The 14,043-nt window shown below is 45.4% G+C and overlaps 1 protein-coding gene across 4 annotated transcripts in view; it reads left to right on the top strand.

Annotated features, from left to right (window-relative positions):
- Positions 1-1,045: 1,045 nt before the first annotated feature.
- ATOSA (atos homolog A) overlaps positions 1,046-14,043 on the top strand; it is a 50,205-nt gene continuing 37,207 nt past the window's right edge. For 3 of the 4 annotated variants that reach the window (XR_012589213.1, XM_074602001.1, XM_074602000.1), the window contains exon 1: positions 1,046-1,257. Coding sequence is in view for 1 of the 4 variants with exons in the window: in XM_074602001.1 (XP_074458102.1) it covers positions 1,242-1,257 (16 nt within the window). In the remaining 3 variants the exon portion in view is untranslated. Of the gene's footprint in view, positions 1,258-13,342; positions 13,413-14,043 lie in introns of those variants that run through there. The other variant, XM_074602002.1, reaches the window with a different exon arrangement.

Here is a 14,043-nt window from a genome sequence, read left to right as displayed (position 1 = left end):
ACCTGTGCAAGGCGAGGAGGGGGCGGCGGCCGACGGCAGCGCGAGAAAGGCCCTTCGCGGGAGCGGTCGGAGGGGCCGCCGCAGCCGGGTGAGTGAGGGGCCGCTCTCCTCCACGGGGAGAGGGGGGGAACCTACCTGTAGCAGGGCTGGATTCCGTTTGGGTGAACCGATAAACGGCGGCTAGGCCGCGCTCCCCGCCACCGGAATGGGCCCGCAGCCGCCGCCGGTAGGCCCCAGGCGGGCCGGCGCTCCGTTGCCATGGCAACCGAGTTGCTCGGCGGGCGGGCGCGGCAGGAAGTGAGGGCAGGGGATTGGCCGCTGCGGGTCACGTGGCGCGGCGGGGGGGCGGGACTGGGGCAGTCGGTCCCGGCCCGGGGGGCGGGATGGGCGCGGAGCGGAGTGGGGCTCCGTGCTGGCGGCGGCCGCGTTCCCCCCTGCCGGCGGCCCAGCGCGGCGGCTCCCCCGCGGCCGAGCTGTCCTGCCCGCCGCTGACGGGTTGTGATGTGTGTGCCCCGCTCGGCGGGAGGCGGGGAGTGCCCGGTGGAGAGGAGGGGAGTTAGTCAGCGGCGAGGAGGAGGAGGAGGAGGAGGAGGAAGGGCAGGAGGCAGAGCCATGGAGAGCAGCGCTCCGCGGCGGCGGCAGGCGCGGGCTGTCTGAGCGGGGCGAAGCGCGGCGGGGCCGGGAATGAAGGTGGCGGGCAGCCCCCCGCCGCCAGCCGCCGGCCGGTGACGGCGCTGGGGGCTCGACGGGGCTGGGGGCTCGGCGGGGCGGGTGGGGGGGGCGGGCGGCTGGCTGCCCTCCTCGGGGCAGGCGGGAGGGAGGGAGGGGACTCCGGGGCTGCCATCGCCCGGGGCCGCGGTGAGTCAGAGCCGAGGTCTGTTGTTGTGGGATTCTTTCCCCAGCAGGTTATAAATAGCCCCGCTCGGCGCCGTGTCACGGAAGGACAGGCCGGCCGGGCGCGGGGAGAGGCCGCCGGCCCTCAGACCCCTACCCCCCCCCCGCCCCCCAGCCCCGCCGCCTCAGCCCGCCCGCCCGCGGGCCCACTGGGAGCCGCGGGGTCGGGCCAGACCCCGGCGGCGCGGCCTCCCTCCGGCTCGATTGTTTTTACACGGACGAGAAGAAGAAAAAACAATAAAAAAAATAATTAATATCGCTAGCTGGAGGCAGCGACAGCCAGTCTTGGCCGGGGGAGCAGCAGAGCACTTTGGCTCCGGTCAGAGCCCTCCGAGGAGACGGAGAAAATGAAGCCGGAACGAGGTAAACGGTTTATGAAGATATTTCTCTCTCTTTTTTTTTTTTTTTTGGTTTTGTTTCTAGAAGTAGGCTGGTGTTTTGTTTCGGTGTTGTCGCTCCGTTTCCTCATCGTTTTGGGGGATGGGAGAGAAGCCGGGTGTTGGGGTTCCCCTCGGGAAATGGTGGTGGCTCTGCGAGGGCACCCTGCGAGGGGATCGTCAGCCCCGTGTCCTGCCTCCCCTTCGGCTTCCCATTGTCTTGGCTGGCTGGAAAGGGAGGAAAACACCCTGGCAAACTCCTTCTGCGCTGGGAATGCTGCAGTTTGTGTGTGTCGTGCTCGACACACGGTTGCAGCGCTGAGGGGGGGTCGGTCAAAGGCAAATCGGGCACCGGCGGACAATGCCGGCACAGGCACAGAAATGTCAGAATGTAGCTGAAAAACACCCTCAAAATAACCGTAACTTCCACCTGTGTTGTTTTATAACCTGACAGTGGGATTTTGTTCCGGTTACACAGGAGATGTAGCATAACACGCGTGCTGGAATACTGATTTTTCACGATCATTTGGCTGCTGTCTTATCTGCATTACTGACAGCTGGTTTTACAGAAAAATAAAGTCGACTGCCTATGTATATGTTTATAAAAACACTTCAGCTCTTTTGCAGTATAGCAACAGCTGCTGATGCCCCTAGAGTTGAAAATATGTCATGACTTCTATTTTGATCCACATGAGCAGCGATTATCGATTCCTGTTAGTGAAAGCAAGATTATTTTATTTTAAACAAATCTTATGTCATCGTAGAATTCTGAGTGTTAATTAAAATAACCTCCTTGCTTAGATGTTTGGGTTTCTTAAAGTTTTCATGATTCTGTTGTTTACCTGGTTGCTTTCAGTTTTAAAAACACATCCTTTTTGTGTTATAATCACTTCGGTGTTTTGAGAAACACTTTAATAGAGCTCAGATATCCGTGTATTAAATACTCACACATGACATACTCATCTTAATTAGGTTTGTTAATGACATGTCTGCTAATAGTGACACTGCATAAATGACCACCCCTTAGGTGGATTTCTTGTATGTATATGCGGTAAGGATTATATGGTGTGACGATAGTACAGAACTGATTGTAAACGTATGCATAAATTAATGATGCTTAAGTACTAGGGGTTCGAAATGGACTTTTCTCTTTGCTTTCCTCCCTGTTTCTTAATTGCTTAAACCTTCACCTGATCGATTGCAGCAAGGCAGGTTGTTTATAGAATCTCTTTAGATTTTAATACCAGACCCTGACGTTTGAAAACTATTTACTGTCAAGGTGAACTAAAATTTCAAAATAGCCAGGTAAAACCCAAGTCAATATTTGCAGCTTTAAAATGTTCTGCTGTAGCAGTTCAAAACCTCTATATGACCTTTGTCTGTTCTTTTCTTTAATTTTTAGGCAGGAAAAGTTAGCGCATTGGAAACATTTTTAGTTGCTGTATGATAAGTGATCAGATGCCTTTTTTTAACCAATCTGGTGTAGAGGGAGCCAAATTTATAAAGAAAGCAAGTTTTTTAGGTTGTTGGGTGGTTGTTGTGTGGTTGGCTTGGTTTTTGTTGTTTTTTTCCTCAGCTGACAGTTAATAAAATGAGATTTCTATCTGTTGTAAAATATCTGTCACACACTGGGTGAAACCCTTCAAAAGTAGTGTCTTGAAATTCTTTTGAGATAACTAAAAAAAAATCTTGAAATAAATCATGGATCTTGCCAAACATGGAGAGTCTCTCCAGCCATTTTGGTAAATACCTCTAGCTTAACTGTGTGCTAATGTTGTAGAGCAATACCATGCACAAAGAGGGTTGTGAAAGTGCTGCCTAAATGCCACATGCGGCCCACGGAGGCTCTTAGGAGGCACGAATCATGCAAATGTTTATATGTGCTGCTTTCTGTGTGGCAGCTGCACCACAGGACACAAGCAGTCAAGTGTGCAGTCACCTGCTTCCAGTCGTCGCAAATTAATGGCAAAGGACAGGGGAGAAGCAGAACAGTCAGCTTGCAACAGCCTTCGCTTTGCTACAGACCCTCAAAATCCTGAGAAGACTGCAAATCCACACACCAAGTGAAACGCAAAGAAACAGACTTAAAAAGACTTGAAATGGTTTTGGGTTTTTTGTTGTTTTTTGGTTTTGGTTTTTTTAATTATTTTTACAACTAATTATATCAGAATCCATTTGGAGCAGAGAGATGTAGTTCTTGTAGTTAGAATTAGGCTTAATAAGATTTTAATGCCCAGGCATGTTTGGTTTAGCCTTTGTCATACTACCAATAAGATTCTTGTTATCACCAGCAAAACCGCGTGGTGCAGGAGAAGAAAGGGGAGACCTAAATGTGCAACCACTCTTTTAACAGTGGGAAATGTTATAGAATGTTTTAGTTTAAAACGGGAGGTGAGAGGGATGAGCAGAAATGAAGAAAAAGGGGAGATTTGGCCCTCAGGTACTTACCTCCCTTTATAATAAGGAAAGTTTGAAAATTACAGACATAAACATGCAATATATGAGAGCAGTAGGGAGGAGATGGAATGTGGAGTGTTGCACAGCAAACCTGCGGAGCAGTTTTGCAAGTGAGGAAGAGAGGTTTGAAAGTGCAGGTAAAAATGTGGACTTATTTCTTTGCCGTGCAGAGGCACAGGGTATTCACAGGATGTGTCTCATGAGCATCGCTCAGGACTTGCCCATCAGGTGGGGTGTCGGTGTGGAAGGGCAGTGGTTTCTCTGAGCACATTCACGTAACTACCTCTATACCTGGTCTAGAGAGTGCAGTAACTAAAATACTGATGGCTGCAGCTTGGCTTTGCCTTTCCTACACTGCCATTCTTGAAGTGTTGAATGTTGAAGGCATCCTAAAATAAAGCGGTCACGTTGCTTCAGCTGCAGCTTTACCAGCGCCGGTGAGAAGAAAGATTTATCCCCCTTTCTTAAATACGATGTTTTTGGAGTGACGTTTGAGCTTTGGGGGTTTTTTTTTTGTCTTTCTGCAGTACCAACATATCAGCTTACCTAGCTTTGATCCATGGTATCATCACGATTTAGTTTCTGCAGTACAGCTGCCTAGTCAGCTGCTTCGTGTTGCACATTTGGACCACTGTTTCCTTTCTCAAGTACAGAGCTTTGCTCTTGCTTCTATTGAACTTCGTTCTAATGACTTCTGATCGCTTCGCCAGTTTATTGAGTTTGGAAGACAGAACTAGACTTCGTAGCAGAGCGCTTGCGAACTCTTCCAGTTCAGCTTTGTTCCTAAACTGTATAAACACACTGTTTCACCATCGGAGTTAATGAAAACATTGCATAATGTCAGGGTGATAGCTTACTGCCAAGCTCGGAAGGCTTGTTATGTACTCTGAGAGTACACTTGGTGCACAACTGGAAAAAATCTTGCGGTTTAGATGAATCTACAGTATAGTCGTATTTTACTGTGGGAATGTTACAAGACATCAAAAGTCTTACTATAGTCTAATTAGCTCAGAGTTACTGCTCCTTCCTCCTCCCTCCCCCTCGCTGCGTGAATGATCAGTTAAAGGAGGAAGACGGCCTTGTTTGTCTCTAAATGCATGCTAGCTGTTTTTTATCATCTTATTCTAGTCTTTTCTTACTTTTTTATTACCTTGCTTTGTTTGTTCCTCTGCTGTGTGTTGTGTAGAGACTGTTCTGTTTTCACTTACAAATTAAGCAAAAAGCAGTTGTCTCTTACTTTCTGAAGTATTAATTCCCTTCTCGAGATTACCCTGATTTAAAGAAATGGCTTTCTGTCTACAAGAGAGGAACAATCAGTTTGAAGATTGCTTTTTCTCTTCTCCTTCCTTGTTTGCAAGTCAAACTGGAATATGTGCCTCTGGGTCTCTTCATAGTAATGAGGTTAAGAGAATTTCTTCCACCTTATTTGGTGGTTTGGTATGGAAGGAGCTAACTCTTTGGGTTCAACAAAAGTCTGTTTACTACCTCATGTTGGAAAAATAGCCAAAGGATTTTTGGATGTGTCTGTGAGGAAAGCTGGAGGAGAGATTAATGAAGATGAACGCTTGATTGGATGCTTTTCTTCTTCAAAGTCTTAGGAGGAAGGATGAGGAGGCATGGAATTGGAGGAAAGTGAGCTGAACCAGCGTGTTTAGGAGTTGTGGAGTTAAATGTTAAGTTAAAAAGTCTGGATAAGGTCCTTGTTTTTAAAAGCAAGACTTAGTTTTATGCTCTATATTAACTTTGTAAAAGATTTTTGTGGAAAACTTTTTAGCAAAGATGATTTGCTACCAAGTATTCAGATAAGGAAGTGAAAACATCTTTTGAAAAGGGATGAGTGGTATTTTGGTGACCTGTGTTGCACAGTGATACAGACACTTTAATTCTATAATATCTTCTCAGTGAAATGTCACGAAGCACTTAAACTTTTCCGTGGTGGAACCATGTAGCCAGTAAACAAAGTAATAAACTGGAAATGAGGTGCTTCCTGCTTAGTGGAGTTGTCACTCCAGAAGCGTTTGGGCGATGCTTCAGGCTTGGTTGCCACAGGTAAGTGCAGGTTGGGTGATAATGAGCTGGATGGAGGTGACGCTGCTCCCTGGCCCGGGAGGAAGCCGTGCTGGCAAACACGCTCTGCCACGCAGGGGCACGTGCCAAAAGGTGCGCGTGGTGAGGGAGGCTGGCGCTGACAGGCAGGAAAGGGGGGGTGTGGGGTGTCCTGCCCTTCCTATGTGGATTTCTTTCAAAAAAACCCAGCTTATCCTTTAAAAGAAAGAAAAACTAAAACTGGTCAGGATAAAAAAACCAAAAACAACAAAACCAATGAAACTGACAGGTGGTGAGGATATTATACTCAGATTCCATTTTATAAGGCACAAAGCCATCTAGCCCTAATCTTTGGGGAGAGCGGATTTGTCCTGATAACACATAGTATATAGATGCTGTGGATGAGGATGAGTGAACAGGAATATATGCCTTTTTTTTTCTTTAATTGAGGGTAGAGTCTAGATTCTTTCAGTACAACTCCGTCCTTGCACCCAAGAAGTGGGAACTCATTAGATTTCTACTACAAAAATTTAACTTAGAAGAATTCTTAGCTTTCTATCTTAACTTTTTTTTCCCCTCACAAAATAAATCTAAGGCTATTCATTTGTAGAATTGGAAAATCCTTAATTTTGTGTTGAAATACCTGCTTATGTTGAAGTTTTCTACCTGTTCTGCAACTTGTACCTAGTGTTGACAGCAAGGCAAGTCCTCCTGTTGTAGAAGTAGTTTTTGGGTTGGAAGAGTGCTTTTGTCCATGTTCAACAGTGAGATTTCTTCACTGCATGGCTGTTCCTCAGGGAGAACAAACCATACTAGTAACAGCTTTGCCATTTTCTTTTCGTTTCGTTGGAGTTGTCCATACTAGCCACCTTCAGAGGGGCTCTTGTTGCTAAACCAGATGTTGCTGGAGTGGCATTTAGGTGGGTGTTTTGGGGCTTGTGGATATGCTAAGTCCATAGGCTTGGGCTATGTAACTGTCCCATCTGACTGTATTCTTTACTTGCTAAAGAGAGAAACTTTGGCGTGCCAGATCAGATCCCTGGGCTGAAGCATATTAGATTGGACTTAGTTGTTAAGGGCAGTGTTGAAACTATTATTGGATCTGAGGATCTGCCAGTTTCTAAATGTTTTTAAAAATAAGCTAACATTTATAAATATGGATTCTCATGAGAGATGTGAGTTTGTTGCCAAATGAAATTCTGCTTATTAAAATTAGAAGTCTTCTGTGAAAACAGAGCAACTGACAGGAACAAACCAGCTATATGACATTTGTTAAAAGTACTTGCTCTGTCTACTTCACTGTTTACAAAATGTTTCTTTGTTATTTTGACAAATGTCTGCTAATAGCAACTGTTAAATGGTGGTGAAATAGCCATAGCCTTTTATCCTATCAGCAACAAGTTAAGGCTAACAGTCCAGCAGTGACTAGCTGTTCCTTTAGTCAATAAGGTCTTGCAGTTCAACTGTAATTATAGCTATAATAACTACTTTCTCCATTCTGATGTGATACTATGTTTTTCAGATTTTTTTCAAGGTGTCTCACATCATTGTCTTTCAAGGTGGTAGTACGTTGTTCAGTCTTCGCAGGTCACTTGTATTTAATGTTTAGACAGAAGACACTTTTTAAGATTAAATTGTTTTAGAAGTGCATGTACAATTGCACAGTTACTTTTGTACTACTGAGTACAAAACCTTCATGTATAAGTAGGCAATTAAGGTTGTCTATAAACCTGGGTGAATGCAAATATAGAAGAGTGCCTCTTGGACTTGGGTAGATAGTTGGACTTTGGAAGACTTCACATTCATTATGAGTTCCTGTTTCTGCTTGTCCAGTGCAGGGTGGGATGAATATAGACATAAGCACACAGCCAAAGCCATGTGCAGTTATTCTTGATCCGCATGCATAACTGTACCGAGATTGGAAGAGATATTTTTTTATAAAGGTTACTTGTAAACAGTATAATAGAGTTGTAAGAGTCACGAAAATTCTCCAGCTGTTCTTAACAATTCAGTGTTATTCTGACCAAATAAAATGTTTATACTTAACTTGCTTATATTAATATATTTTCTTCCTTGTTAAATGGGCCTGGTATAGTTCTTTTCGCTAGTGATTGTTGCGTTACCTTTTAATGTTAGCTTTGTGACCAAAATTATTTAAAGTTGTTATCTGGAATGGTGTTACTACATTATACTGACTCAAAATGCAGAGATGTAATGGGATAGTATGAGAACACTCTCGGGGAAAATTTGGAGAAGAGCTGTGTATGAATCAGTGGAGGCAGATGAACACATGGGGAAGGAAGTGCCCCACATACACAAAATGCTAATGACACTTCCATGGGTGTTCTGAAGGGAACACTTACTAAGAATAAAGGTGAACAAAATAGTCTTACTGAGAAGTCTTCTGAACCACTTAGTTTCTTTAAGAGGAGTTCTTCAGCTCCCCCCGTACACATTTCTTTTGATTTTAACATTTTTCGTTTTGTGGCATCCAGTCTCTCTTTGTCCAGTGTTGAGTACCCAGTAACCACGGGGCAGTTACACTTTTCTGTTAGCAGTGATCAGTGCATTTCCCAAATCTATTGTGAAGTATGACTTGTTTTTGTTCCTAGGGAAAAAACAAGTTGGATTTTCTTCTGAGGTATAATAAAAAAAGAGAACATATCTGAAATGAGGAATTTCTGGTTGCACACGTGCCATGTCATCTGTTTTACATTGAGTAGCCTGTGAAGTTAGTGATTTTTTTTTTTCCATTAAGATCCCTGGGAACCGGGTTGGTAAGTCAGTCCATTTTAGTCTGTGAACTTCTTTGGTGAGACTACAAGCAGGTGACTGCTTGTGCTAGTTTAACCTCTTAATGGTGCTGTGCATGCAGGGGTTCCTTTTGCCCACTGAGGAGCCTTCAGGATTTCTAGGGCATGTTTCACACTTCTCTGCTGCAATAAATTAAACTTCTTTCTCAGAGTGCTGTGCAAGTATCATCTTGTCGTTGGGTATAACAGGGGAGGGAAGGGCAGAGAGAACTTGAGTGAAGAGTTGAGGATGGCGAGTATTAGCCCGTGTCCTCAGTACAGCCGGTACCGTGGTGGGGTGGTGGTGGTTGCTTCTGAGGGTCAAGGGAAGGAGAGGTGTGGGAGGAGCTGCTGTGGTCAGCACAGTCTTTTTTCAGAGTGGTGGGACGCCCTTCTCCCCTGCCAGGTATTGTTCTCCTTGGTTCCCTGCCAGGGCACGGGCCCGACAATGTAAGTGAAACCAGCCATGGCTCGCCCAGGCTTTCAGGCAGGTCATCAAGTTTGGTCTGCAGATTTGGAGAGGCAGAGAGGGTGGTTAAGAGTAATATGCGAGAAAATGTCTGTGATGACTAGTTGCTGAAGGCATAACTTCTGTCTTAGCAGAGTTTTTGATATGTTGTGTTGATGCTTTGTGCAGTTTTCTGTAGTCACAGGTATCAGTGCATTTTCGTGTGTGTTAGCTCTGAATAGTTACAGCACAACCCCAGTAAGACATCCTATTTATTTATTGTTTTTTGTTACACCTTTTTTTTAGTCAGGCTTTTAATTCTGATTAAGTAGTTGGACTTGGGGGTAGTGGGGAAGAGAACAGATGCATCAAGAAGAGAAGAGCTTTAGTAAACATTCCACTGATGTGGAGTAAAGGAGGAGGAGTTTCCTACCAGTAGGAAATGAACAGGGACAAAATCATCGAGATCAGTATGGACTGGGAATACAGGGTTAGGGGAAAGGGATTAGTATCAACACTCATGCTGGTCAAAGGTAAATCCTTTTTCTCTGCTGTATAATTCTTTAAACATGACTCTTTAAGCATATTTAAGCATGCAGGATTTCCCACTTCAGATGCCTTTTAATGAAAAGCATGGCGTTGTTTCGCTTTATTTTGAAGGGGAAACAGCTTCTTCCTTTTGAAGCACGTGCTATTCAAATGGCCAAAGAAATCTTGTTTACCATGGAGAAGCCATGAGAAACAGCGTATCTGGAGGACTAGAACCGTAGGAGAGGGCTTCGTAATGATTGCTGCCATAATGACGCTAGTGGCAGTACTCCTGATGTAGGATGTTCAGACAGTCAGTGCAAGGAAGGTGTGGAAGACCCCTTTAGAAGTGTGCTTGCTGTAGAACCAAGTAGCCACCATATGGAGCTGAAACAGGAGGAATAGTTGATAATACTAGAAAAATTTGAAGATAAAGATCAGGAAATCAGTGTAAAACTGCTAGAATACGCATCTGCCTTATCTTACATTGAGTTAAGTTCACCAAAATTGGTGTAACTGGCTATTATTGTACTGCCTTTGGAGGTTTCCTACTGATAGTCTCACTGATTTAATGATTTTCTGTAAGAAAGTATTTGGATCTGTTAGAAAAGGTTAAGTGATGTTGCTCTATGCATTGTGTGTTCTTTCATCCCATTTTCATTTTGAGAATATAATGGCCTTCAGTTTCATAAATGTTTTAGGACACTTTGTAAGCTGGTTGTATTTGTTCTCAGTTAAGCTTTTGGTATGAAATGTTAAGCAGCTTTATGATCTGCACCGATTTTGGTTTAAAATCATGGTGGAACCATTAGCACCTGATGCTTTCAGCCTTTCTAGGTGTGCTGTAGACTATATGTCGTCTTTCTTACTCATGAAATCTGACTTTAAACATCAGAAAAAGGGAAGCTATACATAAATTATTAAGACTGGATGGTATATCTTAGCTCATTAACATGCATCAGGAGCTGAGCTCAGCTTTGTTCTGACGAACTGAGCATGTGTGTGGGAGGAAGGGGAATAGGGTTGTCTACATGAGTGCTTAGTGTTTTTATGTTCTGCAAATTAATAACTCAGTCCAAAATGATTGTTTCAAGCAAGGGATGCACCGATAGAAATAGGCTCTTGTTTTTAGCTTGTCTCTACGACTAGGCTGCGTGAACATAAGGTGCCATGAAGTCACTTATGCTTCGCTCCTTAGGGGTCACGGGCACACTTTGCTTTTTGGGCACAAGGCAGGGCTGGAATCGTAACTGGAGTGTTTTTCTGAACTGGCTCATTACTAGACACCCTGTGCTTTGGCATGGCCCTCCAAAGGCTGAAGTTGGGTGTTTTTGTAATGTAGGGATGATGCCAATTATGTCTGCTGGCAAGTGCTGCTGAATTGATGCGTAGTTGACTTGATACTGAGATGAACCTTGCTTGGCTGGGGTTTCCTGCTTTGTGAAATGTGTAGGACTGCTTATTCCTAAAGATCATGTTTGATAAAATCCGTTCCTTTCAAGACCGCATCATTTTTTATTTTTATAAGTGTCATCCTGTTTGCAGCAGAAGGTGGGTTAAAATACAGTCTGTTTATCTTCCTTATTGTTAGTAATTTTGCACAGTATTAAAACTGCAAGGGCATTACTAGTATTTTAAGTGTAGCTACGTTATGATGATGGAATATGCAGTTTAGGATAAAGTACTATGTATATCTCTGCACTACTGTGTTCTCTTATGTTCAGTCGCACTAGCAATGCCCTGTTACCATAGGTATCTTGTGCCTGTGCTGGAGTTTGTGGAAGAATACAAGATGAAACAGATAAATGAGTAGCATGCTTCACGGTGGGGTTTGTTTGGTGGAATTTCTAATATTGTAATTTCTAAATTTAGCATTTTATTAGGCCAGATGCATCCATTTCTGGGGTGTTCTTTCACAAATATGCACAGAGCTCAGCTGTGTATATCTAGGGCTGGCTTAGGACTGTAAGCTTAAAAGCTGGAGCGTCAACATGCTGTCCTACTTTTAGCGTATTTGAGGAATATCAGGTGTGAAAAGGATCTTTGTGTTTGTGCTCCAGTAGGCCCAGTGTGGGGAGACTGTTGAGGAGCATTGTGGTGGGTAGGTATGCTTGTCATCTAGAGGCAGCTGCTCCTCACTAAAATATTGTTAGTTGGCCTGTAAAAACAACTGGGTGGCTCCTGAATGCCATCTCTGCTGGCCGCCATGGGAATTGGCTCGGGGTTATTGCTTCTGCCTCTTGTTAGCAAAACTTTTAAACATACTGTGTTTACCAGTGTGATAAATATTCCTCTTGCCCCTCCCATTTCTCCCATAGATAGTGAATAACTGTTTCATAGGAAATAGTCTGAGTACTGTTTTCAAAGGCTAGGTGGTTGCTCGATTAAGAAAACTTCAAACTGCTTTTTCAGACAACTGTGTAAACTATGGTGGCTTTGTAGAAGTAAATGTTCCATGAAAGAAAAATACTTGGAAAGCAAACTGAGATAAAATATACAGGAAGCTTGAATGTCAGTGACTAATGAAATGGTATGTTTTGCGTATAACTTTCTGTAAGGCACTATCTGTATCTACAATCTTTAAATGGCCCAACTACTAAAAGGTATCCAAACTTCCTCGGATAAAATGTCTACTTAAAAATCTGGTATAGGCTATGTTTTCTCACAACCACAGCTAAATGGTACTGCTATGTAAAATGTGAGTGGGGAGAAGTCTTTGTTCTGTGAAGTAAGTAGCACGTTTCCCATGCTCTTGGATGGGTTAGTGGGTGCTACTGGATTTTGAATGTGGTTGTGAAGTCTAGCTTGTTCTGGACTTCTCATAGTTTCATGGCATCTAATTACAGAACAAGAGTTTTATTCTTGTGTTGTGACGTGGCTAGCCTGAGAGTAAGATTTTTTTTTGTGTGTGTGCTGATTATGTCAATATGGTTGAATGTTGTCTGACTTTAGTTCTTGTAAATAGACTCAGAATGCCAGGTTGGAAGGGACCTCAGGGATCATCTGCTCCAGCCTTTCTTGGCAAAAGCATGGTCTAGACAAGATGGCCCAGCACCTTGCCCAGCTGTACCTGAAAAGTGTCCAGAGATGGGGAATCCACCACTTCCCTGCTGAGATTATTCCAAAGGCTGATTCTTCTCAGGGGGAAAACTTTTCCTCTTGTGTCCAACCAGAATCTCCCCAGGAGTAACTTGTACCGGTTACCCCTCCTCTTTTCCATGTCACCCCTTGTGAAAAGAGAGTCTTCATCGTCTTTGTAGCCACCCTTTAAATACCAGAATGTGGTGATAAGGTCTCCCCTAATTTTTCTTTTCTCCGGGCTGACCAAACCAAATCCTCTCAGCCTTTCCTGTAGGTAAGCGCTGGATGAAACCGTTCAATGCGGACAGCATGTCGTTTAGAGCGCACCTGGAATAATACCTGCAGTTTTGAGACTACTCCTTTAAAACAACTTCATAAATTAGTCCCCAAAAGTGCCCTGTGAAAAGCTCGGGGGGGCGGGGGGGAGACGACGATGGTAGATGCGGTGGTGGGGATGGTCCCCGGGTGGGCTGGCGAGCCAGCGGGGGCTGCTCCTGCCCCGGGGGGGCTGTCGGGGCCGCAGGGAGGAGGCGGCGGAGCCTCTTTCCGCCCGGTGTTGCTCACCTCGCCCGCCCCGCGGCCGGGGGCGGCTCCTCACGCCCGGTGCTGCGGGCGGGGGGGCCGGGCCGGGCCGCCGAGGAGGCCGGCGCTCGCCCCGGCGGGGCCAATCGCCGCCCGGGCCCTGTTGCTATGCGCGCCCCTACTCTGCCTCCTTTGTGGGAGCTGCCGTGGGCACCCACCCGCGGCGGCGGCGGCGCGGCGGCGGGGGCGGAGGGCCGCGCCGGGAAGGTGCGTACCGGCAGGGATCCGGGGGACCCCCGCCGCCCCCCTCCCCGGGCCTTCCCCCGGGGGGTGACCGTGGGCGATGGGACTGAGGGTGTCGTGGAGGTGGGGGGGGCTCCGGGAGCGAAGCGGGTGGTGGTGGGGGGGGTTGAGGCCGGTAGCACCGGGCCGGCCTGTCTTCCCGGGCTTGGGACAAGTCCAAGCCGTGTCACCGTGAGAGCAGTTTGCCGGGTTTTGGTGGTGTTTTTCTGAAATCCGGCTGTGCTAAAGTTTGTCTCTCCGGCCGAGCTGCAGAAGTGTGCTGGCCTTCCTCTGCACAGAGTTCCTTTAAAAAAACGAGCCAGAACCCCAAACAGTTTCACCGTATGCTCTTCCTTTCGTACGCTGAGCCTATGAAAGGTTGGGATTTTGTGAGGTCTTTTCTTTCAAGCTCTCTTTAAAGGAAAGTAATGGACAGCCTAAAAATTAACTGTTAATTCATTACATTGTTAGGGTAAGAATATTAAATGGCCTGGAACAAGAGGGGCAAATTTTTAAGCCTTAAAAGTGAGACATCTAGTTAAATGTCAAATCAGCCAACAGTTGTAGTTAGTGTAGCCATATGTAACTGCTTGACTCTTCATTGTTATGGAGAAAA

Source organism: Larus michahellis, chromosome 9 (genome assembly GCF_964199755.1).
Source record: "Larus michahellis chromosome 9, bLarMic1.1, whole genome shotgun sequence".
Classification (NCBI taxonomy): domain Eukaryota; kingdom Metazoa; phylum Chordata; class Aves; order Charadriiformes; family Laridae; genus Larus; species Larus michahellis.
This window is presented reverse-complemented; position numbering and strand designations above follow the sequence as displayed.